Genomic DNA, 27,901 nt, shown 5'->3' on the forward strand with positions numbered 1-27,901 from the left:
AAAATGCTTAGAGAGTGCCTGGAGATCCAGCCGTTCTGAGGCTGACCGGACACTAGTTAGGTCCTATAGTAGGACCTACCTAGTGGCATTGAGGATCGCGTTCTCCGGCCCCCCAGATTTTTCCCGTTCCCCGAGTGGTCAGAGTACTAAGGACTTGGGCCTCTGGCTGATGTTATGCAATGCAAGGTCCGTGGTTAACAAAGCCTCCCTGATTTCAGATCTAATTCAGGAGGGGACCACAGACGTTATGGGCATTACGGAGACCTGGTTGGGCACGGAAGGGGGGGTCCCCCTAGTGGAGATGTGCCCACCAGGTTTCCGAGCATTCCATCAGCCAAGGGCCCAAGGTAGGGGTAGGGGGGGTGGCGGTCATTATCAAGGAAAGCCTGGAACCGAGGGAGACCACTGTGCCTCAGATAGCTGGTTGTGAATCCCTCTATGTGAAGTGGGGTCGTAGGACTCAGGTGGGCTTGTTGATCACGTACCTGGCTCCTTCCTGCGTGACAACAGCCCTGCCCGAGCTGTTGGAGTTGCTGGCCGGGTTGGCAGTTGAAACCCCTAGACTGTTGGTCATGGGGGATTTCAACCTGCCTTCAACTGGCGTGGCATCCTCGACGGCTCGGGAGTTCATGGCTTCCATGACGGCCATGGACATGACTCAATTAGTGGACAGCCCTACCCACATCGGGGGAGGCACTCTAGATCTGATTTTTGTCACTGGCCAGTGGGCGAATGATCTGATTTTAAACGATTTAGTTATCAAGCCTTTGTCATGGTCAGATCATTCTCTTCTTCGTCTGGACTTTCGGACCGCTACTCACCACCGCAGGGAGACGGAACCAATGTGTTGGTTCCATCCCAGGTGCCTGATGGACCCAGAGAGGTTCCTGACGGAGCTTGGGCCGTTTCCCGAGAACCTGGCCCGCGGCACGATTGAAGAACTAGTTGCGGTCTGGGGACAGGCCGTGGCTGGAGCTTTGGACCGTGTCGTGCCTTTGCGGCCTCTGACCTGGTGCAGGTCTCAACCAGCTCCTTGGTTCTCCGAGGAGCTGAGGGAGATGAAACGCCGGAGAAAATGCTTAGAGAGTGCCTGGAGATCCAGCCGTTCTGAGGCTGACCGGACACTAGTTAGGTCCTATAGTAGGACCTACCTAGTGGCATTGAGGGATGCGAAGCGTTCTTACGTTTCCTCCCTCATTGCGTCGGCAGATAACCGCCCGGCCGCCCTGTTTCGGGTCACCCGCTCTCTCCTTCAACAGGAGGGGTGGGAAGACCCATTACAAGGGTGTGCCGAGGAGTTTAATGGTTATCTACACAATAAAATTGTTCAGCTTCGGGATGGATTGGATCAAAATTGGGTAGATCCAGGCAAGAGTTTCGAGACGCGTCTTGTTGAGACTGTTTGGGATAGTTTTGACCCTGTGACTCCCGAGGACATGGACAGGTTGCTGGGAAGGTTGAATGCCACCATGTTTACTGGACCCGTGCCCCTCCTGGTTGGTGCTGGCCACGCAGGAGGTGACATGAGGCTGGCTCCGGGGGATTACAAATGCTTCTTTGCGGGAGGGGGTCTTTCCCACTGCCTTGAAAGAGGCGGTGGTGAGACCTCTCCTCAAGAAGCCTTCCCTGGACCCAGCTGTTTTAGGGAATTATCGTCCAGTCTCCAACCTTCATTTTACGGCGAAGGTTGTAGAGAGTGCGGTGGCACGTCAACTACCCCAGTACCTGGATGAAACTGTCTATCTAGACCTGCTCCAGTCTGGCTTCCGGCCCGGATACAGTACGGAGACGGCTTTGGTCGCGTTGGTGGATGATCTCTGGAGGGCCAGGGATAAGGGTTACTCCTCTGCCCTGGTCCTATTAGACCTCTCAGCGGCTTTCGATACCATCGACCATGGTATCCTGCTGCGCCAGTTGGAGGGTTTGGGAGTGGGAGGGACAGTTTATCGGTGGTTCTCCTCCTACCTCTCTGACCGGACACAGACGGTGTTGACAGGGGGGCAGAGATCGACCCCGAGGCACCTCGTGTGTGGGGTGCCGCAGGGATCGATTCTCTCGCCTCTCCTGTTCAACATCTATATGAAGCCGCTGGGTGAGATCATCAGTGGTTTTGGGATGAGATACCAACTGTACACTGATGATACGCAGCTGTACTTTTCCACCCCAGGCCACCCCAATGAAGCTATCGAAGTACTGTCCCAGTGCCTGGAAGGCGTACGGGTCTGGATGGCGAGGAACAGGCTCAAGCTCAATCCCTCCAAGACGGAGTGGCTGTGGATCCCGGCACCCCAGTACAGTCAGCTACAGCCGCGGCTGACTGTTGAGGGCGAGTCATTGGCCCCGATGGAAAGGGTGCGCAACTTGGGCATTCTCCTGGATGGGTGGTTGTCATTTGAAGATCACCTGACGACCGTCTCCAGGAGAGCTTTTTATCAGGTTCGCCTGATTCGCCAGTTGCGCTCCTTCCTGGACCGGGATGCCCTATGCACGGTCACTCATGCTCTTGTTACCTCTCGCTTGGATTACTGCAATGCTCTCTACATGGGGCTCCCCTTGAAGAGCACTCAGAGGCTCCAGTTAGTCCAGAATGCAGCTGCGCGGGTGATAGAGGGAGCGGTTTGGAGCTCCCATGTAACACCCATCCTGCGCAGACTGCACTGGCTGCCTGTTGCCTTCCGGGTGCGCTTCAAGATATTGGTTACCACCTTTAAAGCACTCCATGGCTTAGGACCGGGATATTTACGGGACCGCCTACTGCCATCTTGTATCTCCCAGCGACCTGTGCGTTCTCACAGAGGGACTCCTTAGGGTGCCGTCAGCCAAGCAATGTCAACTGGCGGCCCCCAGGGGAAGAGCCTTCTCTGTGGGGGCTCCTACCCTGTGGAACGAGCTTCCCCCTGGACTCTGACAAATACCTGACCTCCGGACCTTTCGCCGCGAACTTAAGACTTATTTGTTTCGTCTTGCTGGACTGGCTTGAATTTTAATTTTAATTTTTTAGCTGATTTTATGGGGTTTTAATTTTTATTAATTTTTAGGATTACTTGTATTTTAATATTGGGCCAAATTTAATAAGTTTTTTAATGTGTGTTTTTAATATTGTATGTATTGCTGTATTTTTATTTTGGCTGTAAACCGCCCTGAGTCCTTCGGGAGAAGGGCGGTATACAAATTAAATAATAATAATAATAATAATAATAATAATAATAATAATAATAATAATAATAATAATAATAATAATAATAATAATAATAATAATAATAATAATAATAATAATTTACTTCCAGTTCTGGCTTTGCTTGTATTGCATTCAGACTTGTTTAGTATGAATTACCAATTTCTTCAAAATGATGGAGTTGGATCTTTATTTTCTTTTTTTTTTATTGAAAAAGTTTTACAAAGCTTTTCCCCCCTTTCCCCCCTCCCCCCTTCACAAACCCCCCCTCCCCCCCGACTTCCAGGAACAAACACAAGGTATAGTTAAAAATAAAAGAAACATATGCTAAAAAATTTTCCCTCCTAACTCAATTATACTTCTACAATTCCCATCAATTCCTAAACTCCCCCAAAACAATCAGAAATAATACATCATAATCATTCAAAGGCAGTCTGATAACTCTTAGTCTGATATCTACTTTGAATATATTCAATCCAGGGTCTTTATTTTCTTAAACACTGATCTGAGGCAAGTTGACACTTGGATTATCCTCTGAAGCTGCATCTAGTGCCAGGTTTGTACTCCTTTCTTCCTCTCCCCCTTCCTTCCTTCCTTTCCTGCCTCCCTCCTTTCTTTCTCTCTCTCTCTCAAAAACAAAACCCCCACACCCCGTTTTTCTTCCCAGCCTGCCTGAAGCCTGCTAGCCAAACCAAAAAATGGGGGGGGGGAGCCTGCTGGAAAACGGACACCCCCCCCCCGTTTTTTGGCTAGCACTCAGCTGAGCCGCGAGATCATCAGGTTTTTCCTTTTTTACTTTTAACAGCATTTTTTCGGCCAAAGAAAAATGCTTTTAAAAGTAAAAAAAAACCTCTGATGATTGTGTGGGTCAGCTGGGCATTGGGGGTGGCCAGGGATTTTGCTACCGGTTCTCCGAACCACCCACTGCCATTGCTACCAGACCAGGCGATCTGGTCTGAACCGGGAGCATTTCACCCCTGGGGAATCCTGATTAGTTTCATCTCATTTTCTTTAAATGCCTTATTAATTATGAAACTTGAAAAAGCAAACCATAAGACAAAGGACTCTGGGTTATGAGCATCTACAATATTTGATTAAATTATTAGACTGCAGGAAAACCTAACTTTTTCCTTTGTCCAGATATCTTTTGTATCTAAGTGCTTTGATGCCTTAAATAAGTAATCAGTACTTAAATCAGTAGTCTTGGAGGATAATTTTACTGTATCGTATATTTGTATAAATATACAAATACTTGTATATTTAAGGGAGCCCAAATCTGTTTTGTGCTGTTGTGCAGTTTATTTATTTGTGCCACTCATGTCACTGTTTGGAGTATCTAATATTTATATTAGCAAGTATAGAGCAATTGTTTCTCTTGTGTGACAAAATATTTGTAGTGGCTTTTTGAATGTTCCAAGTGTTATTTGAAGAAGTAAGTTACTAATGAGTGATTCAGGTCCTAAGCAACAAAAAAATATGATTAACAACCAATTCCTTTGTTTAGAAATTTCTTACAGACACTCTGAGTCTGGTGAAATATCTAGAGATCTTTTTCTGCCCATTTCCAAGTGTCAGCATTTTTCATACAGGATGCTTCATTTTTCTGAGACGTCCTACTTATTTTAGGTGCTATCAATTGCTTCTATTAAACAATAATGCTGGTAAAATTATAAACTAATCTACACTGAGAAGGTCTCAGTAAACAAATTAAGATTTTATTAGTGCAATTATAATTGAAGAGTGTATTATTTCTTTCCTATGAAAAATGTTACTCACTTGCAATCTTGCAATTTCTTCACCAAATTTCTTCTGTTGCTTTGCCAGTACAGACTGATGGTACTCTGCATGGGCTTGCATTATGCAGTGTTTTGCAGCCAGAAGAGGGAACACCTCCTGGAAATAAAAATACTGACCAAGGGAAAAGTCCAACCACATAAACCATCACAGACAACATGGGATGCAGGAAGAAAAGGAAGAAGAACATGACATTAGACACACCCAATTAATGTTTTAGATAAGGCCTGGGAGATGAAAGATACCAACAGGCAGGGATTATATTTAGTGGAATTATGAATATTAATCTGAACAGTAAATTTAGGAAATGTTAATTTGATTTAGAATTTTTCTAAATCATCCCTTCCATCATTCAGGTTAGTTTAGGAAGGATTAAGAATTTGAATATGCCTAAGGAACTAGGGCAAGGATACAGTAGCTTACACATTACATTTATGAATCCAAGTTACACAAATTATCTAGACCTTAAATTATGAAAAACTAGTTTATGTAAATCACCCAGTTAACATTCTTGAGAAAAAAATGATGAATTCAGTCCAAAGAGAAATGGGGTTATAAAAAAAATAAAAACTTAAAAAAAAAAAAAGAAATGGGGTCACTAAATGAGCTTAAACACATGACTATCTATAAAAGGGTAACATGATCCTTATGGTACAGATATATAGGAAAAATGCTAATTTGCATAGATCAAGAAGAGATTATGTACAAGTGCCATATAGTTCAATCTTAATAAAGTTACTAAATTTTTTTAAAATTACTTTACTTTCAATAACTTTACTTTCAATTTACTTTCAATGCGTTGGTTCCGTCCCAGGCGTCTGATGGACCCGGAGAGGTTCCAGATGGAGCTTGGGCCGTTTCCTGAGGATCTTGCCCACGGCACGACTGAAGAACTAGTTGCGGCCTGGGAACGGGCCGCGGCTGGGGCTTTGGACCGTGTCGTGCCTTTGCGGCCTCTGACCCGGCGTAGATCTCACTTGGCTCCTTGGTTCTCTGAGGAGCTAAGGGAGATGAAACGCCGGAGAAGACGCCTAGAGAGCACCTGGAGGTCTAGCCGTTCCGAGGCCGATCGGACACTAGTGAGGTCTTTTACTAACACCTATCTAGTGGCAATGAGGGAGACGAAACGTTCCTACGTTTCCTCCCTCATTGCATCGGCAGATAACCGCCCAGCCGCCCTGTTCCGGGTGACCCGCTCCCTCCTTCGTCAGGAGGGGCGGGATGACCCCCTACAGGGACGGGCTGAGGAGTTTAACGGTTATCTATACGATAAAATCGTTCAGCTTCGGGATAGTTTAGACCAAAATTGTGAGGATTCAGATGGGATGGAGGAGGCACGTCTTGTTGAGGTAGTTTGGGATGAGTTTGAGTCTGTGGCTCTCGAGGACGTGGACAGGTTGCTGGGAAGGTTACATGCAACCACATGTTTACTGGACCCGTGTCCTTCCTGGCTGGTGCTGGCTACTCAGGAAGTGACACGAGGCTGGCTCCAGGGAATTATAAATGCTTCATTGTTGGAAGGGGTTTTCCCCGCCGCCTTGAAAGAGGCGGTGGTGAGACCCCTCCTCAAGAAGCCTTCCCTGGACCCAGCTATTTTGGGTAACTATCGTCCAGTCTCCAATCTTCACTTTGTGGCGAAGGTTGTAGAGAGTGTGGTTGCATGGCAGCTTCCCCAGTACCTGGATGAAGCTGTCTATCTAGACCCGTTCCAGTCCGGCTTCCGGTCCGGTCATAGCACGGAGACAGCTTTGGTCGCGTTGGTGGATGACCTCTGGAGGGCCAGGGACAGGGGGTGTTCCTCTGCCCTGGTCCTATTAGATCTCTCAGCGGCTTTCGATACCATCGATCATGGTATCCTGCTGCACCGGTTGGAGGGATTGGGAGTGGGAGGCACCGTTTATCGGTGGTTCTCCTCCTATCTCTCCGACCAGTTGCAGACGGTGTTGACAGGGAGGCAGAGGTCGACCGCGAGGCGCCTCACTTGTGGGGTGTCTCAGGGGTCGATTCTATCGCCCCTCCTGTTCAACATCTACATGAAGCCGCTGGGTGAGGTCATCAGTGGTTTTGGGGTGAGTTATCATCTGTACGCTGATGATACGCAGCTGTACTTTTCCACCCCGGACCACCCCAACGAAGCTGTCGAAGTGCTGTCCCGGTGTCTGGAAGCCGTACGGGTCTGGATGGGGAGAAACAGACTCAAGCTCAATCCCTCCAAGACGGAGTGGCTGTGGATGCCGGCACCGCAGTTCAGCCAGCTGCAGCCGCAGCTGGCTGTGGGAGGCGAGTTATTGGCCCCAACGGAGAGGGTGCGCAACTTGGGTGTCCTCTTGGATGGGCGGCTGTTGTTTGACGATCATTTGGCGGCCGTCTCCAAGAGGGCCTTCCACCAAGTACGCTTGGTGCGCCAGTTGCGCCCCTTCCTTGACCGGGATGCCTTATGCATGGTCACTCATGCCCTCCTAACTTCCCGCCTGGATTATTGCAATGCTCTCTACATGGGGCTGCCCTTGAAGTGCACCCGGAGGCTGCAGTTAGTCCAGAATGCAGCTGCGCGGGTAATAGTGGGAGCAACTCGTTGCTCCCATGTAACACCACTCCTGCGCAGTCTGCACTGGCTTCCTGTGGTCTTCCGGGTGCGCTTTAAGATTTTGGTCACCACCTTTAAAGCGCTCCATGGCTTAGGACCCGGGTACTTACGGGACCACCTGCTGTTACCGTTTGCCTCCCACCGACCCGTACGCTCTCACAGAGAGGGCCTTCTCAGGGTGCCATCCGCCAAACAATGTCGGCTAGCGGCCCCCAGGGGCAGGGCCTTCTCTGTGGGAGCTCCCATGCTCTGGAATGAGCTTCCCCCTGGTTTACGTCAAGTGCCTGATCTTCGGACCTTTCGCCGTGAGCTGAAAACGCACTTATTTATTCAAGCGGGACTGGCCTAAAATTTTATTGGGTTAAAATTTTATTGGGTTATTTATATTTTAATATTTTAATTCGTTTTAAATCTGGCCACTTTATAATATGTTTGTTTTAATTTCTTTTAATATTGATACTGTGATTTTTTACTTGGCTGTACACCGCCCTGAGTCCTTCGGGAGAAGGGCGGTATAAAAATTGAATAAAATAAAATAAATAAATAAATAAATAAACTATCTAAAATATTTCTATTTGCTATTTTATTGCCCTTCAAGAACATTAAAGTGAAGAATTCCGGTGGCTCCTCTTCGTTGATGGCGATCTTTAGACCGCTAGCTCCGAGATTCCGTAGAGCTGCTCAGACAGCGCAAACTGGCTGTTTGGAGGCTTGAAAATCTCTCCCTTGGGCAAAGAGGGAGAGGTGAGCATTCGGGCTGAAGTAGAGTCCCCAGGAAAGCCCCAGGAAAATTTCTGGAGGCTTGATGGGAACGCTCCTTCTATAGCCCGAAAAAAGCTCCGGATCTGGAACGCTTCTGCCTAATGGTGGAACAAAACGCAGCGTCCATCTCCGCGATTGAAATGGATTTGTGATAGATTGCTAACGCGGACAGAGCAGAAAAAGGAGGGCTGGCATTTGCTAGTAAGATGATTTTAACTCCCTATCAGAGGATATATTTGTAGCAAAGATTGGAGACGAAGAAAGGAAATGGCGTTTTGTGAAATGAAAGCAAATGGCATTTTGTGTATTAGAAGCGAAAGTTAAGGAAATGCTTATTACAACTGCTGGCGTGGAACCTATAAGAAGAACATAAGAAGATATTCTCTAAATGGAATAATAAGAACTGTTTATGATTTTTTTTTACCTTTTTCTATTACAGTGTTTAAGAAGAAACGTTTATTGAATTTTTTTTCCTCTTCTTTTTTTGTTTGGTAGATTATACAGTTTAAAAATGGCTTTTAAGCAAACAGAATTAACTACTACTAAAATCTTTGAAATTTCTTCAGTTCAGATACAGAAATTAAAAGAAGATATCAAGGAAGGTTTAAGGAATTTTTTACAGGAGCTTTTGGAGGCTCATCTTTTAGAAATAGATCAAAAATTTAATGAAATGGAGAAAGAAATATCGGATTTTAAAGATATGGTGGAAGAGCAGAAGAGGGATATGAAAAGGGTAAAGGATACAATTACGCCGTTATTGGTATCTAGTATTCAGATGGAGGAAAGACTGGGAGAACTTAGCCAAATTAATCTAGATTTGCTAAGGAAAATAGAGAAAGTTCAAACAAATGAAATTAATTTGAAGTTAGAAAATAAAATAGATGATATTCAGGTTAAGGTGGATAGGGCAGATGAAGAAAGGGTTATATTATAATATAGATTAATGGAATATGCTATAAGGGTGAGGGGATTAAAGGAATGCGGCAGGAAAATTTAAAAGAGACTTTTACTTAGGCTTTTGCTCAGATAAATGGAGTGGAACCAGAAGATTTTTAACTTAATATTGAAAAAATCTATCGTGTTAATTCTTGGTTGGCAAGGCAGAAGCGATTACCGAGAGATGTGGTTATTTATTTTACAACTAAGAAGATTAGGTATGGAATTTTACAAGCATTTTATAAAAATAAATTTCAAATATTAGGACAAGATATAATAATGATGAAGGAAATTCCTCCTAAAATGTTAAGAAAGAGAAAAGAATTTGCCTTTTTAGTGGATGAGCTTAAGAAGCATCAGATATATTTTAGATGGGAGGTTCCAGCTGGCTTAACAGTGAATTATAAAGGAAGAAAGTATTTTCTTAACACAGTTTTTAAAGCAAGAGATTTTTACACCAATGTATTAAAGATTGGAAATCCTTTATTGCTAGATGCTAAGTTGATTGGTGAGCAGATGGTGGAAAATGTGTAAGATAGAAGACAAGGAGAGGGAGAATGCTTAAGATGTGATTGTGATGGTATTTTTTTTATATAGGGTTTAATTTTTATAACTGATTTATTTTGGGTATAAGTTATAGGAGTACATTAGTAGTGTTATTGTTATAATTGATATATTTTGGATATAAATTATAGGTGTAATTCTAATAATGTTATTTGATTATGGTTAATTTTTATAACTGATTTATTTTAGATATAAATTATAGGTGTAATTTTAGTGGTATTATTTGATATATGTAAGGTATAAAGAAATGGGAAGATGGAATATTGTTTAATTTTGGAGGATAGATAGTAAAATTTATGAATTTGGATTAAATATTATATTTGAGAGATTGTTTATGGATGTAATGTTGTTATTTGGTTAAACAGAATTTAATTGTTAAAATTGATATATTTTGGATATAAGTTACAGGTGTAATTTTAATAATGTTATTTGATATATGTAAGGTAAGTTGAAGATTTTAATTATTATAATTGACATATTTTGGACACAATATAGGTTTAATATCAATATTAGCAATGCTATTTGATGTATGTAAGTGATATCAAAGATATGAGAAGATAGTATATTGTTTATTTTTGGAGATTGGACAGTAAAATCTAAGAATTTAAGCTGGAAATATGAATTATATTTGAGAGACTGTTTAACGAAGAAAGGTATATTATAGAAGAACTTTTGATGAATACTGAAAGATGGAACGTTGTCTTGGTTTTGATCAATGAAGACTGGATATTAAAAACTATGTATTTTATCGATGAACTGGAAATACCAATTTAATCGGAAGATTCTGAAGACTCTACGAATGGATTGGACTGATATATAATGGACTGGAAGAAGAATGTACTTTTCTTTTTTTCATTTCTTGTTTCTGGAAGGGGAGTTAAGGTTTTAGAGAGGGGGGAGTTATGGATAATTAGTATAATTTAGTATGTGATTGTTGGACTGGATTGTTGCTGGATTGTATGTGATATTCCCTGTATTTGCTCTGGGAAGTTGGGGGGGAGGGTTTGGGGGAGTGAGGGAGGGGGGTTAGGGTGGGAGGTAGGGTGGGATATATGGGGGGAGAAAATTTTTTGTAAAACTTTTTTAATAAAAAAAAGAACATTAAAGTGAAGTACTTATCATCAGAATATCTTTGGCTTGTCTATTCATATAGTACTGCAAAAGATATAACTAAAAAGAGAATATACCATATAAATATTAATAAAACTGCCAGCTAATAGTGAAGAAAAGGGGTTGAGCAGTGATGGGATTCAAGTAATTTAACAACCGGTTCTCTGCCCTAATGATTTCTTCCAACAACCAGTTTGCCAAACAGCTCAGAAAGTTAACAACCGGTTCTCCCGAAGTGGTGTGAACTAGCTGAATCCCACCACTTCGGGAGAACTAGCTGAATCCCACCACTGAGGTTGAGTGTACTTCTGCCTTTGGTCCGTTTTCCAATAAAACTTTTTCTTTAAACATGCACATCCATTTCAAACTTGAATTTCTACTGGCATCCTGAAGGTCAATTCTACAATCAATTTAACCCCTAATAGGCTAACTTATTTGTTTATATCCTATCTTTATTATTTTTACAAATAACTCAATGTGGTGAACATATCCAGTACAATTTCCTCTTCCAATTTCTTGACAACAACCCTGTAAGGTGAGTTGGGCTGAAAGAGTGTGACTGGATCAAAGTTTGCCAACTGGCTTTTATAAGTTGGTACTTGAACTCATGGTCTCTTCTTTCTAGCCTTGTGCCTTAAGCAGGTACAAGTTTGATTGCTAGTATATCTTACACTTTGCATACTTTTTGTTACTTGAATTTGAGAGTCATAAATCAATTTGGATGGCATGGTTACTTATGGTATGATAAAAGTAAAGTTAATGTTGATTTTAATAATCATTTTGTTAGACGTGCCATATGAAGAGTTTGGAATAAATATAAAACAAGGTTCTCTACGAAGTTGTCTCTTTGGGTGTCACCCCAGGAAACTTTCTTTAGAAAAGAAATGGTAAAGAAATGGCAAAATGACAAAGCCAAACTGATCGATATATGGTAAAATTTTATCTTTCAACTCTGGTGACATAATATTAAAACCGAGGGAAGAACTTGAATCAGAAGGTTATGTTTGCCATTGGTTTACTTATCAACAACTGAAAAAAAGATTTAAGCTGGATAAAAAGTGACTTTGACTTTGTTAAAAATAAATTGGAAACTTTATTATGTGGAAAACAATGAACATATTATCGCTAAGATCTATAAAATGTTTTTGAAATTGAATTTGGAAAAGGAACATGTAAAAATATTGTCTGATTCAGTGGACAAGGAATTTTGGATGTAATGTTATGCTTGAACAATGGGAAAATATGTGGATGAAAGGTTTAAAATTTACATTAAATTATAATCTAAAAGAAAAAAATTATAAGATGATTATCACTGGTATTTAACACCAGATAAGTTATCTAAGATGTATAAAGGTATGTCAAATGAATGTTGGAAGTGTAAAAGTAAAGAATGGACTTTTTATCATCTATGGTAGACATAGATGAAAATATAATAGACATAGACATAGATAAAAAAGAATAATATTTGTTTTCCTTTTGAGTCTAATGGAAAAAGACCTAGAGAAAAAAATTAGAACTTTGTTACTATATATGTTGATAGCAGGACAACTATTGTATGCACAAAAATGGAAGGACACTTCAATTCCTACCATGGACGAATGGTTGCAGAAGTTGATGGAGTTGGCTGAAATGGCAAAATTGATATTTTGATTAAAGAAAAGAATATAAGTACTTTTTTTTCCAGATGGAGACCACTTCTGAACTTTGTGCTTGATGTGGAAAAGAATGAAACTTTGATTTTGGGTTTTACTGATTAGGCTGATAGATCTTTATAGTAATGGCTAGTTTATTTTATTATGAAAAAACAAAAATATGTGATTTGATGTTAAGGCCTTATTTTACTGCAACAGAGAATCAGAAGTCAATGCTTCTTTTTCTTTTTCCTACTCCTTCCTCACTTCTCTTACCCCTCATCCTCCCCACCGCTTTCCAATTTATTTTCATATATTGTATCTTATTTTATCTTATAACTCAATAAAAATGTTAAATTGGAAGAAATTGGTAAACTTCATTCCCCACAGATTTTAATCAACAGTTTTATTTCACAGTGGGGAAAAAAGAAAGATAGTGACTGGACCAAGATTACTCAGCTGGCTTTTATAGTTAAGATGGCGCTTGAACTCATGGTTTCTTCTTTCTAGCCTTTTGCCTTAAGCAGGTACAAGTTTGATTGCTACTAAATTTTACACTTTGCATACTTTTGCTGTAAAATAAGATAAGAAATGATTGAGAATCATTACTTAATATATTATAAAAAGCAAAAGATATTTAAACTGCATAAATATATCCACAGCTGATCAGCAGTGAAAAGCCATATTATTATTATTAAAACTTATTCCCTCCCATTTCACAAGGTGACTCTATATTGCAATATTGATACATTGTGAAAGAAGAGTGTTAGTAAATTCCTAACGATAATATTTTCAACTGAACTTCAAAGCAGTGCTGCTTATACACATGTCCCAATAGCTATTTTAATCAGAAAGATATATATCTTCAAAGATACATATTCCAAGTTCAAACCTGTGCTATTGGTCCTGATAGTCTCTGCTCTCAGCAGTTATGCTTATTATGACATATAACTGCATAAAATAACTTCTCAATCTCCTGATAATTAAGTTTTTAAAAAGTGTTGCCAAATGAAGCACTCTGATAGCTCACTAGAGCTTTTCCAAAATTAAATACAATAAACTGTCTTAACCAAAGTATTATATTATGCAAGACTACAAGATGCTGAGAAATTTTCTTCACTCTTCCCAATTGCATCTTTAAAGGTCAAATCAGGCCTGGTGTATTTCCCAACATCCAAAAGGATGTAGCAGAAGAATCAATCTCCTGGTCAATGTTCACAGGATATTATTGCTTAAAAAACCCATAATTAATTAATTATATCTCAAATTAAATGAGATATATAAAAGTAGCACATATAAATAAGTATACACTTATATGCAAACACTCACACAAACTCAAGCATTCAAGTAACTCAGAATGTGAAATAGCTCATTTAGCATTCTGTTTTCTGCTGTGTTTCTAAAAGCAATAAAATCAAGCAGTGTCGTCCTCATATTAATTTGGGCCAATTCAATATTAGTTTCCTTGGTCACGTTAAGAACTGAGAAGTTTGAGTTGAAACCACATTTACACATGTACACATTTACAAAAGGAAGAGAAAAACAATGTATCTAGAAAAATAATCACAAATATCCCATGTTATATTTAATTACAATACTTATATTTCTTATACAATATACTTTTATGTTAAATATGGTAAGCTGGGAATGGATTTACGTGTTTTCTAAGAGGTACTAGGAATTATGTATTGGTTTCACATACTGTAATTCAAAATTAACTGCATCTCTTTATCTCATTCCACAAGCCAAATGTCAAGCATATTTGAAAATGTCACTGATAGCTTCAAGTCAATAACTATCTCAACATGTATCATATTTGTATTTCTTTTCTGCTGTCTTCAGCATGAAATTACCAACCTTGGGTAAGGTATCCTTGTACTGGCACTGTTTGAATGCATCACCATAGTAATCAGCAGCTTGATTTGCAAGTTTAGCTATGATTGCATCTTTCATTTTATCTAAATAAAAAAGAACATATGTCAGTTTTGAAAAATTGATCCAGTATTTTTAATGTGCAAAATCAGTGAGCTACATACTATCACCAGAATTTAAAGTTCTCCATTATTTTTGTAAATCAAACAGCAACAATATAGAACTGTATACAATAAAAATAGTACTTAGATTTAGTTGAAAACAAGTCTTCTAGAAAATGCATAAAGCTAAATTATTTCTTAAAAGCTTCCCTCAGACAATAAATTATTGAATGAAGCTCAAAGAACAGAGATTTTCCTTCTATGAAGCAATCTTAATAGTAAAGTTCTTTCAAGATTTGCAAACTTTTAACTTTTGTACTGTTATGAACCATACACCTTAAATTAATACATTGAAATAATACATCCAGTATTGGTATGAATTCTGAACTGCAGTATAGGAATTTGAAATTACATCAAGTGAATATCCCTAAATCTTCTGTGCTAGACACTGATATTGCAGGCTCCATAAAAGTACTGTTTTTAAAACCAGCCTTAATGTTATTTTATATATTTACAGACAGACAGAAATAGAGAAAGGAACTTTATTCAAATGACTTTGCTGGCTGAGGGACTCTGGGAGTTGAAGTCCACAAGTCTTCAAGGGACCAAGGCTGGAGACCCCTGCTCTAAAACATGTTACTGTTATATTGTCCTCAGATTTCACAAAATATATTCTACATTTTACTGTTGTTAAGTACTTAATAACATTTTTTAAAAGTTAGCTACCAACACCAGAGGCAGTTTGGTCTAGTGGTTAAAACACCAGGCTAGAAAGTGCCTCAGCTGTAAAAGGCAGCTGGGTGACTTGGGCCAGTCACTCTGTCTCAGCTCAATTCATCTCATAAGGTTGTTGCTGTGGGGAAAGGAAAATTTATTGGATATATTCGCTGCTTTAGATTTTTGTGACAATATTAAAGGCAGGATGCAAATAAATGTCTATTGTATTTTTTAAAAAATGCATTTCAAGCAACAAAATAGGCTTCTATATTATTCATAAAATAAAGGAATAAATAAACTATAAAAGCAAAGATTTTAGATGTTATTGACTGTATCACCTGATGGCCATCCAGAAATGCATAGTATGCTAAGTTAATCATATACAATACTGATATGTATCAGTATTATCTGTATCTTTAAATCTTTAATCTTTAAAAATTATTTAAATTATTTTCATTTTAATGTTGATTCTTCTGTTTTTAAATGTTTCTTTTTATATGTGTATTGTCTATGGTATGTCACCCAGTTACTTACAAATTAGATAAGCAACTATAAGAATTTGATAAACTACACTTGAAAACTTTGATTGCCAATTTGAGAAATGGTGTTGGCAGGTATTTTTATGTGGATAGGTACAATCTATCCGTATGAAAATGTTCTATGAAAATAAACTATTTTTTATCAAAGTAAAAACTATTTTATGTAGATAAAAATAAATCCTATACATCGGTCAAAGATGGTATTTGAATTTGTTATGGTGATATGTCCAGCCTTAACTACAGTATATGTATATGTATATGTATATGTATATGTGTAGGTCTTTGGTTGTTCGGGTTTTCTCCCATGTAAAATTGGAAGTGTCTTGGCGACGTTTCGACGAAGTCTCATTCGTCATCTTCAGGCTTCAGTGTGGTGCTTCTGGAAGCAATTGGCTTTAAGGTGTTGGACCAGGGAAGAAGTTGGTTCCTCTTTTTTGACTGAGTTCTTGTGTTCTTCAATGCGTGCACTTATTCTTCTGTTGGTTTGTCTGATGTATATGGTGCATGGGATTTCTAACTCAATTTTGTCTTTGGGGTTTCTTAGGATGGTGGATATTTTTCGGTTTATACAGAATGCTGTCTTGATGTTATGTTTGTGGAGGATCTTGCTGATTCTGTCTGTGGTACCTTTTATATATGGGAGGAGGGCTGTACCGTTTTCTTGTTCTCTGTCTTGGATTTTAGTGGGGGGTTCTTTTTGGATTAGCTTGGTAATCTTATTTCTCTGGAATCCATTGGATGTTAGTACGTTAGTGAGATTGTATAGTTCAGTTTTTAGGTGTTGTTCGTCAGCTAAGCGTTTTGTTCTGGAGATGAGTGTCTTGGCTACGGAGTTGATCTGTGCTGGGTGGTAGTGTGAGAGTGCATGCAGTTAGCGGTTTGTGTGTATTTTCTTCTGGTAGATGGTGTGTCCTAGGGAGCCATTGGGTTTCCTGTAGACGAAGACATCTAGGAAGGGAAGTTGGTTGTTAACTTCTGTTTCCATAGTGAACTGTATTTTGGGGTGTAGGCTATTGAGGTGTGTGAGGAAGTTGTCAAGTTTTTCTTTCCCGTGTGGCCAGAGTAATGAAGGTGTCGTCTACGTATCTGAGCCAGAGTTTGGGTTTGAGATCAGATTTTTCTAGAGCTTGGGTTTCAAAGTGTTCCATGTAGAGGTTTGCAATGACAGGTGAGAGGGGTGATCCCATGGGTGCTCCTCCTATTTGTTTGTATTTTTGTCCGTTATAGATGAGGTATGTGTTGGATAGGCAGTGATTGGTCAGATCTAGGATGTGCTTGGGGGGGATTATATTTGTTTTGGATAGCTGTCAAGGCTTCTTTGATTGGCACTTGGGTGAAGAGGGATATGACATCAAAGCTCACAAGTAGGTTGCTGGGCTGTAAGTTTTGTTTCTTTATGATCTCTATGAACTGGAATGAGTTTTTTATGTGTGAGGTGATGGATTTTGCATAGGGCTGTAGCTGTTTGGCAAGAAATTTGGCTAGATTTTGTAGAGGTGAGCCTATGGAGCTGACTATGGGTCTAAGTGGGATTCCTTCTTTGTGTATCTTGGGGAGTCCATAGCGCTTAGGGCGTCTGGAGGATTTCTCTCTGGGAATGATTCTTTGTTGGGTTTCTTCGCTGATGGGGGAGGCTTTTATTTTGGATCTAGTGATTTTTTTTAGGTAGGTGGTGGGGTCTGTTTTTAGGGGCTTGTATACAGGGTCTTGGAGTAGGTTGGTTAATTTGGTTTCGTAGTCAGATGTGTTCATAACCACCGTGGTGTTGCCCTTGTCTGCTGGTAGGATTATTATGCTGGTGTCCTTTTTCAGGTTAAGTAGTACTGTCTGTTCCTCTTTGGGTAAGTTGCTTTTGGGTGGCTTGCTGGTGCAGAGGATGTTGGTGATTTCGAGTCTGATTTTGTTAGCGTCATCGGGGTTGAAGCCTGAAGATGACGAATGAGACTTTGTCGAAACGTCGCCAAGACACTTCCAATTTTACACAGGACAAAACCCGAACAACCAAAGACCTACATATAAACACCCGTGAAAACCTCAGAAAACATATATATATATTAAATTTAACTCTTATTGTTATACACCAACTAAGTAGTAAGAGAGAGGTAATCTTTAAATTCCTTAAATAAATGAATGAATAAATACAAATTCCTTGAATCCTCATACGATATTTTGGTTTTGACTTTTTAAAATTACATTAATTTTTCTAGCATTCAATATAATTGAAAGTGCTCACTTAAAACTTTAAATTGAATATGTCCAATTTGAATAAATATACTAATACTCCCAATGATTTTAATTTCTGGTAAAAATAAGGTTATAAAATCTATATATTTCCACTTTATATTACATACCTCTGGTAGCTTTCAGGAAAAAAACTTCTTGACCTTGAGCCAGCATGATAAGACTTAGTGTGCCAATTGTATCTGGAGAAATATCGACTGTAGGTTCTCGATTTAATGAAGAGAGGACGGTATCTTTAATATGCTGGAAAGCACCACTAGCAAACTTAAGAAAATAATACATTTTATTATAGAAGCATGCTAAATACTATAATGAAAAACACTACAAACTTAGACATTCCATTTAAGGAACTGTTCATATTACATTTAATTTAATTGGATGAGAATTGGATGAGAAAGACTTAGGCTACTGTAACAGGTTTTTACTGTATTTCTGGATCCAAGGTGGTTGGAACCTTATTGATGTAAATACAATTTAAATTAGCCGAGAAGAGGAAGTAGGTCTTAACCTTTTCAAGTTGATGGTATATTTGGAATTTTGAGGACTTTTTAAAGTTGACTTTTAAAGTTGATGCTCCTTTAAAATGGTTACTAAGGATTTATCAACTCAAGAATAATTACCCTGTTTTCCCCAAAATAAGACATCCCCTGATAATAAGCCCAATTGGGCAATAAGGTCAAGCGCTTATTTCAGGGTTCAAAAAAATATAAGGCAGGGTCTTATTTTCGGGGAAACACAGTATCATTAGGATATTACTATTCATATAGGACATATTAGAATACAATATTGCAATTCTTTTATTATTCCTATTACCTATTTAGCATTCCCTATTAACCCTTCTAGCCTAAATCCTGTTTCAGTCTAAGGGGCACAATTCCAAATTGAGCATGTAAACAAAAATGGGTTTAATGATACCACAGAAATATAAATTAACCTGAAGACTGGGGCTTTCTTTCGTGACATGCCAAATTTATTTTAATATGAACAGTCAAGCAGGACAGGGATGCTGGTGACTTCAAAGGAAATCATTGTTACCATACTTCTCTTTGATACAGCATATTCATCTCAGATCAGACCTAGGCATTTTATGGCCCCTGGGCCTCATTGGCCATTAGGCTGTCACTATCTGGCCTATGTGGCAATAATAGGAAATTAGAAATAAAATGTAAATACATGTATATGATGCACGCAATACAACTGCATTGTTTTTATTTTGAAGACCTGTTTTGCAATTTATGTATGTACATGCATGCCTGCTCACCATCACAGCTCTATTGGTTCAGCCACGCACAACGGTCCCAGTTTCTCATGTGGCCCTTTTGAAAAATTAATTGCCCACCCTATCTTAACTAGTTTTCCTAAGTTTATAATACTGTGTTTCCCCAAAAATAAAACCAGGTCTTATATTTTTTGGAGCGCCAAAAAAGGCACCAGGTCTTAGTTTTGGGGAGGTCTTATATTTTTCCTCATTTTTTCCCCATACCGGGAAGGATGGGAGCGGCAAGCTAACCTCCTGCTTAGCACCTCCATGGCCTCATTAAACAGCTGATCTGCCCCACTTTCAAAGCCTGAATGTCGTCTGCAAAACAGCTGAGCTAAGCCTGCATGTCTTCGCTAAACAGCTCCGCAAAACAAAATCAGCTGTTTAGCGAAGGCATGCAGGCTCAGCTCAGCCGTTTTGCGGACAATGTTCAGGCTTCAAAAAGGGCAGCAGCTCTGCTGATCTGAACCTGCATGTCTTCTCTAAACAGCATTTTCTTGCCAAGCCTTCAGCGCGCAATCCTGGGAAGGCTTGGGGTGGAGAGCCTTTTCGGCGATCAGCAGGAAAATGGGGAGGGGTTTTTCTTACCAGTCCTCCTTTTCTTAAACTGAGCACAGACTGAGAAAAGGAAGATAGGGAGGAAAATGCCCCTACCCATTTTCCTGCTGATCATTTTCCTGATGATTCAGCATTTCAATCCGGGGATACACTGAAGGCTGGGGGGATGGGAGCCATACAGTAGAAGCGCAGCCTGTCCCTTTCAAGCAAAAGTCTCTGTGTGAGTGAGAGAGACAGAGACAGAGAGAAAGAGAAACAATGGAGGGGAGTAACAAGAATTGCAGGCAATGTTGTTTGAAAGAGTTTTCTCTTCACCTTTTCTCTTTCATTCTCTGTCTCTCTCTCTTTCCCCCTACTCTCTCTCACACACACACGATTTGTTGAGAAACGGCAGATGGCAGGAAACTGGGTAAGGGAACTGACCCTACCCAGGTTCAAGCTGCTCAGGGTGGTGCCCTGAAACCCGGCACCTGCGTGGGTAATCCCCACCCGGCCAATGCGACAAATGGGCTCCCTTGTAGTGCCTCCTCTCCCATGTAAAGCAGTGGCCAGTGCAGGCTCCATCTGCACGAACATGAAGTGGGATCAGCATGGTTGATTCTTGCCCACAGCGTTGGTGGCCAGAATCTGGTCACAGCTGCTACCAGCTGATATCTGCAGGCTAGACTCGAGAAGTGTGTGCCAGAGTCCAAACGCTAAGCTTCACCAGCCTCTGAAACCAGGGATCTTGCAGGCATATTGGCCATGTAATGACTGCCCAAATCCCTGGTTTTTTTGCAACTCGAGTAAGCCGCGTAGCCGTCCACCCCAAACCAAGCAGCAGGGAGGCTTCGGGATAATGCTCAGGACTGCCCAGCCAAGGAGAGCACCCTTGTAGTGCCTGCATCCCTGGCAAAGGTGAAGCGGAAGCAGGCACGGGCCGCATGGGGATCCTTCAATGGCCTCCCAACCCCCAGTACTGTGTAAGCCCCGGAGCAGTGCTGGGAAGCTGGGGGTATCCCAGGATTGCAACGCTGAAGGCTCGGGATGGAGCCTTTTTGACGATCCGCAGGAAAATGGAGAGGGTTTTTTTCCTGCTGGTCCTCCTTTTCTCAGTCTGTGCTGAGCTTAAGAAAAGATAAGAAAATTCCCCTACCCATTTTCCTGCCGAATCTTCAGTGTTGCAATCCTGAGACCTGCTGAAGACTTGTGGGGGGAGCCTTTTCTGTGATCGGCAGGAAAACTGGGAAAGGGATTTTCCTGCCTGTACTCCTTTTCCAGCCTGTACTCCCGAAGCCTCCCCACCTCTTGATTTGGGGTGGACGGCTACATGGCTCGCTCGAGTTGCAAACAACCTGGAGATTTGGATGGCCTTTACATGGCCAGTATGACTGCAAGATCCCTGGTTTCCGAGGCTGGCGAGTGTTGTGGTCCGTCAGCAGCCTATGAAGCTGGCAATGGAGTCAGACAACGATGAGGCTGAGGTGAGGCCAGGGCCATCGGGAAGTGAGGTGCGGACTCCAGAGCCTCCAAGCCTGATAGTAGTGAGGCAGAAGAACTGTCAGGCCTGGAAACCATACTAGGCTGTAGGTTTCCAGACGCTGCCACATTTCTTCCCTGAGGGGAAGAAGGGGTGGTGGTGATAAGTATGGTTACATTCTTCAAGTGGTCAAGGTTGGATTGTGTTCACATCTGCAAAAGGAGTGGCAAGAGAAGGTTTCGAATAAAGTGGAAGAACGTTGGACCATGTGACCGGCAAAGGGGTTAGGGGGGTGGGACTCTTGGGGTTTGTATAACTGAGAAAAGAATCCGGAAGTTTCAGTTTTGGAATTTCACTCATCATGTGCCAGTTTCCTTATGCTAGTAAAGAACTTTGAAAAACAATGGCTTCAGAGTGTTTGTTTTTATGCAAAAGAGGTTTTTCTGGAACCCTGTCTGTCAAGGTTCCAGAAAAACCTCTTCTGCATGAAAAAAACTCTGAAGCCATTGTCTTTCAAAGCACTTACTCGACTGTGATCGCGCCGTGGTGCTAACATTCCACCAAATAAACTACTAGCGGAATTAAAATCAGCACTCGCTGACGAAACTTGGTTTAAAGAAAACTTGCCGAACCTCACCTTAAGGTGATTGACTACCCTGGAAGGGAACCAAGATTTACCCATCACTATGCGGCTGGCTGTACTACAGAGAAGCCACGACTGTCGCCTAGGAGGTCACTTAGGGTTTTTGAAAACTCTCCACTTGGCTAGAAGGCAATTCTGGTGGCCAAAAATGAAATCAGATGTCGAAGCTCTTCGTGAAACACAACTACAGACTACATGGGGTTCCTAAAAGGATAATATTCGACAGGGGTGTTCAATTCATGGCCAAGTTCTGGAGGGAATTCCTACGGTCCATTGGGTCGTCTCAAGAACTTAGTTCTGGGTTCCATCCTGAGACTAATGGCGCGGCTGAGAAATTGAACTCAATGGTGGAACAATACATACGGTGTTATGTAAATTACTAACAAGAGAACTGGTCGGATTTGTTGGCATTTGCAGAGACTGCATATAATAATGCTGTACACAGCAGCAAGGGGTTAACGCCTTTTCAGAAAATCACCTGCATGGACTTCGTTCCAATGCCTGAACTCCCCGTGCAAACCCCCACTTCCGTTTCCCTAACGGACTGGATGAATTCATTGAAAAAAGGGTGGGAAAATACAAAAAAAGCCTTAGCTGTAGCAGCTCAAAAATATAAAGCCCAAGCTGACAAACACCATTCCTTCAACCCCCTTGGGGATAAAGTCTTTTTATCTACTAAGTATCTGAGATTGAGAATACCAAGCAAAAAATTGGGGCCAAAATTTTGGGCCCTTTCCCCATTGTAAAGATTATTAATCCCGTTACCGTCCAACTTAAACTCCCTCAAATATTGGGAAAAATACACCCGGCATTTCATAGAAGCTTATTAAAACCTGCTAGACAATCTGGACTGAGACCTCTACCTCCCGCCCCCCCCCCCACAACACCCTTGATAATCCAAGGTGAAACCCACTATGAGATCAAGAAAATCCTTGATTCTAGACTATACTCTAGACTATACTCTAGACTATACAGAGGTCAATTACAATATTCCACTGGAAAGGATATCCATTATCAGAATCTACTTGGGTCAAAAGTTGGAAAGTAAATGCTGACAATTTGATTAAACAATTTCACGACACTTTCCCTGACAAACCTAAAAAACCTCTTGGAGGGGGGAGAGGGGGTTAGAAGGGAACGTGCGGAATACCAACACTCTTCTTTATTAATTCTTTGTTTTCTTTCCTAGGATATAACTTCTTTTGCAAGGGGGATGCCTGTCAGGCCTGGAAACCATACTAGGCCGTAGGTTTCCAGACACTGCCACATTTCTCTCCTGAGGGGAAGAAGGGGGGGTGATGGGTATGGTTACATTCTTCAAACAGTCATGGTCGGATTGTGTTCGCATCTGCAGAAGGAGTGGCAAGAGGAGGTTTCGAATAAAGTGGAAGAACGTTGGACCATGTGATTGGCAAAGGATTAGGGGGGTGGGACTCTTGGGGTTTGTATAACTGAGAAAAGAATCCGGAAGTTTCAGTTTTGGAATTTCACTCATCGTGTGCCAGTTTCCTTATGCTAGTAAAGAACTTTGAAAGACAATGGCTTCAGAGGTTTTTTTTTATGCAGAAGAGGTTTTTCTGGAACCCTGTCAGGAACAGGAGGAGCCTGTTCCTAATGCATGCATGAGAAGAGCTGCCACAAGGCAAGAGCAGCTCAAGCAGAGAGGACAACTTGGGAGTAGGGCCAAGAGATTATTGGTCCCTCCCATAAGTCTTAAAACAGACTAGCACTGGCATTTGAGCTTTGCCGGAAAACAACATTGTAGCCTTCTGCTTCGTATATGTCTTTGTTTTTGTGGCTTCTGGATGTTTGACAGGAAGTGCCTTTGGCAGTTTGCCTAATTGGACTAAGGTTTGTGAGATAACTGAGGAATTTGTGTTGGGAGGCTTTGAGTTGAACGACGCTGGGAATGAAGTAATTCCCAACTGTTCGAGTAAAGTTTGTTTTTCCATGGACTAAGTTTATTACTACTTACTTGGACCTGGGTCACAACAGCAAGGCTTAGTGTTTGGGCTCCGATGCACTTTTCTCTTTCTGGGTGGTAGTTGTGTGCGCAGCACCTCCAGCTCACCAAGTCTGGCCTGCAGATCTCAACTGCCGGTGGCTGTGACCCAATCCTGGCTGCCAATGCTGTGGACAAGAACCAGCCATGCTGATCCCACTTCATGGCCACGCAGATGAACCTGCATCAGCTGCTGCTTCACCTGAGAGAGGAGGCACTACGAGGGAGTCCATTTGTCAAATCGACCAGGTAGCGGTTGCCCACACAGGTGCGGGCCTCAGGGCACCACCATGAGCAGATGCTGAGCTGGAGGCAGGGGAGGGTCAGTACCCTTACTTGGTTGTTTGTCCTCTGCCATTTCTCAACAAATGTCTTTGTGTATGTGTGTGTGTGAGAGAGAGAAAGAGACAGAGATTACCAGAGATGAGATGAGAGGAAACCCTTTCAAACAGCGTTGTATGCAATTCTTTTTATTCCCCTCTGTCATTTCTCTTTCTTTCGCTCTCTCTCTGTCTCTCTCACACACACAAAGAGACCTTTGGTTGCTTGAAAGGGACAGGCTGCACTTTGCTTCTACCATAAGCACATGCATCCCACAATCTTTCAGAATTGCCTGCCTTTTCATCCTTTTCTCAAGCAGCAGCCACCAGGTAGAGGCAGGAGTGGAGGGGAGAGCTGATTCCAATGTGTCACATGGCTTTCTGCCACATCGCCAGAAACATCTCCTGGCACCTGGAGAGACAGAACTTTTGGCCCTCGCTGGATCAGCAGATCCGCAGGCTGCAGTTAATGGACCAAGGAAGGGCTGCCTTCTGGGTTGGCCATGCCCACCCCTTCACTAGGGCTTATTTTTGGGGTAGGCCTTATATTAGGCCCACCCAAAAAAAATCAGGGGAGCACTTATTTTCAGTCATATTTTAGGGAAAACATAGTACTGATTTTTTAAAGATACATTCCTAATGTTTGAACAAAACAATTTCTAAATTCTAATAATTAGTTAATCATAGAGAAGAATTATACCTGATAATATTTAGCGGCAGCTTTCATCCCTTCATCACTATCAAGATTCTGTTCTGATGCTATTTGACTGGCCAATGCTCCACAATTAAATAACACACATGTTTTCTCATAGCCTAAACTTGCCAGAGCTGAAACAAAGTGCATACAAATCAACATTCTTATCTATAAGTCAGACAATAATGGAGCCTGTAGTAATTAATAAAAGTAAAAACAATAATAAGTATATATCAATGAATCTGCAGATCTATGGAATTCATTAAGTAAGTTATACACAATTCTTTTTTTAAAAAAAGCAAAATAAATATTAGTTGATTTCCAGGTTATCTAGTTGCTAATAACTAACCTTAAACTTTTAAGATTTGAAATGAAAGTATTTAAATAATTGTTATTGTAGTCATATCATTGTGCTGTTTGCCTTTATGGGTTCTGGGTAAACACAATTAGCTTGATTTCTTAAAAAATAATGAAGATAGCTTCATTTTCAGTGGAGCTGACAACCACAGCAAAATGAGGAGCCAGAGAATGGGTTGGATTCTCAGAATTCCGGATCAAGGACATTGTGGTATTGGCCAAAAGCACTCTATATAATTGTTCCCCAAAATGAGATAAAAACATAGTGTTTCCAATAGATTTTGGAGTTCTCCAAGTGAAAGCTTTCGCTGACAAAGTTGTTGTTCAGAGCAAGGAGTCTATAATCCCTGGGTTACGAGAGTTCCCTTAGCGAACATTCAAAGTTATGTGACCAGCACCCCCTAGCGTTTACAAAAAAGGCCCGAAACTACAAATCTTGCCACAACAAATCTTGCCCTTGGAACAAGCACAGAGGCTCTGCAACATTCATCCTGAATGTTGTCTGCTGAAATGGAGCTTCTAAGGGGTGGATGTGCCCCTCAGAAACCCTGTTCAGCTATCAGAGGCCTTGGCCGGCTCGTTGCAGACCGAAATGGAGCCTCCGGGGGTCAGATCTGGCACACCAAGGCCCCGTTTGGCCCTCCTTGGGCCTGTCCTGGTCCGTTGCAGGCTAAAATAGAGCCTCCAGGGATCCTCCATTTTTGCCTGCAATGGGCCAGGATGGCCCCCAGAGGGTCAAAAGGAGCATTGGCATGAGGTTAGAGGAGACTGCATGCTAGATCTTCACAAAATAAGTGACCCAATGAGGCACATAGCGGGGGGAGGGGGGAGCAATTTGGGGAGCATGAGGCATTTCAGTGGATTGGGGAAGCCTTGGGTGGTTTTAGGCAAGTACCCTGTTTCATCAGTAGGCCATCAATGGCCTTCCCCCGTGAAATACCCTATGTGCACTTAAAGAGTCTCACATTTGATTAGTGAATGCCTTGGCTAAAGGAGGGAGTGATCTTGTTTAAGATATGAGATTCATTCCCATGAATCCTTGGGTTTCAAACGGCATGGGTAGGCTCCATTATATTCATAATTTGAGGACTACCTGTATTTGCATACTTGGATTTTGTAATCAGTTCCAGAAATTGCTGGAACTGGTGTGCAAGGCCTGGCTGCAACTATCCAAAGATAGGTAGTAGGGCAGCTCCATTCCCTCATCCCCACCCTAGCTTAACCTGTATACCCTGGAGTGGGCGGGATCTTAATTAGGGCTTATTTTGGGGGTAGGGCTTATATTGGGTGCATGTGTAAAAATCAAGGTAGGACTTACTTTCTGAGTAGGTCATATTGTTGGGAAAACGGTACGTTCTTTATAAACATTCAATATTTATACTTTTTGCTTTTGGGATATATGTCAATTGGAATAAACACCAATCTGACTATTAAAATACAAAATGATAACATGGTTCAATTCTGGTTCTGGCCTGATTCTAGTTTCTTTCAACTGACAAAGCATAGAAAGTAGGTAATGAAAAGAAAAACCTGATAGGATATACAATATTTACACAGATAGATAACCACAAGGTGCCTCAACAACTCAACACCTTTAGGGTTTGTGAACATAAAGAATATAGTTGCAAAATCAATAGAAAGAAGCCTTCTTAGCACAAATCAATTTCGTAAGTATCAGTCCAATGAAAATTTTAGTAAAACTAAGCAATCTTTTACCAACAAGTATATTATTCCATTCCAACACTGCTTGTTTCTAAGGATCAAAACAAAAATTATGCTCAAATTCATGAAGGAAGAGACATGCCTCTTCTGCAGAATCAGTTAAAGTGACTTTTAAATTAAAGTCACATAAGTGAGATGAGCAGTGTTGAAATTTAATAAATAAATAAATAAGCAATATAGTAAGTTAGAATACTTATGAAAAGGTTAGATATCATATATTTTGAATTCTGTAATAATTAATTACCAAGTTTAACAGATCCTCCAAACAGTGACCCCTTGTCAAAGGCATCTTTCCAGGTAAAAGTTACACAGATCTAAAAATAAAAATAAAAACAGTGAATTAATTTTTAGCCTTAACACCTTTCATTTCGTCTTCTAAATGCTTATTTGACTGAGAGATCTGTTGCATTTCCACTTCCAATCCTTCAATTTTTTTACTCAGTCCTTGAACTGCCATAAGAATATCTTCTCTTATTTTTGCATTAAAATTCTCCATCATCTCTTTTTGCCTATCTTCAGAAAGTTTTAATTGTTCTTTCAATATTTCCTCAAGACTTGGTTCAGATCCCCTTCTTCCAGAAGGCTTTAAAGGTTTAGCTGCCATTCTGTCTTCAAAAGAATCAGGAATTCAGACTTAATAACTCTCCTTCCCTCCTTTCAGTATAAAAAAACTCCGTTTGTAACAATCCACAAATAACGCTGCTTCATCGTACTAAAAAATTTTTACTTTCACTTTTAGACGCCATTTTAAAAGTCAATTAATCAAAGACAAAGAAAGGTTTCAAGTTTCAAAAAGGGAGTCGGTACTTGCCGTGCTGATTCTGCATCAAAGATCGAACGCTTGTGAAATTCCCGT

General features: G+C 40.9%; 1 protein-coding gene across 3 annotated transcripts in view; it reads right to left on the reverse strand.

Moving 5' to 3' along the window:
- The window catches only part of PDCD6IP (programmed cell death 6 interacting protein), a 77,118-nt gene that overhangs the window by 40,982 nt on the left and 8,235 nt on the right, over positions 1-27,901 (reverse strand). For 2 of the 3 annotated variants that reach the window (XM_058184366.1, XM_058184364.1), the window contains exons 3-7: positions 27,290-27,359; positions 24,973-25,100; positions 18,140-18,293; positions 14,417-14,517; positions 4,952-5,083 (exon numbers count right to left, since the gene is read on the reverse strand). In XM_058184366.1, the coding sequence (XP_058040349.1) occupies positions 4,952-5,083; positions 14,417-14,517; positions 18,140-18,293; positions 24,973-25,100; positions 27,290-27,359 (585 nt within the window). The remainder of the gene's footprint in view (positions 1-4,951; positions 5,084-14,416; positions 14,518-18,139; positions 18,294-24,972; positions 25,101-27,289; positions 27,360-27,901) is intronic. The other variant, XM_058184365.1, reaches the window with a different exon arrangement.

Source organism: Ahaetulla prasina, chromosome 4 (genome assembly GCF_028640845.1).
Source record: "Ahaetulla prasina isolate Xishuangbanna chromosome 4, ASM2864084v1, whole genome shotgun sequence".
Lineage (NCBI taxonomy): Eukaryota > Metazoa > Chordata > Lepidosauria > Squamata > Colubridae > Ahaetulla > Ahaetulla prasina.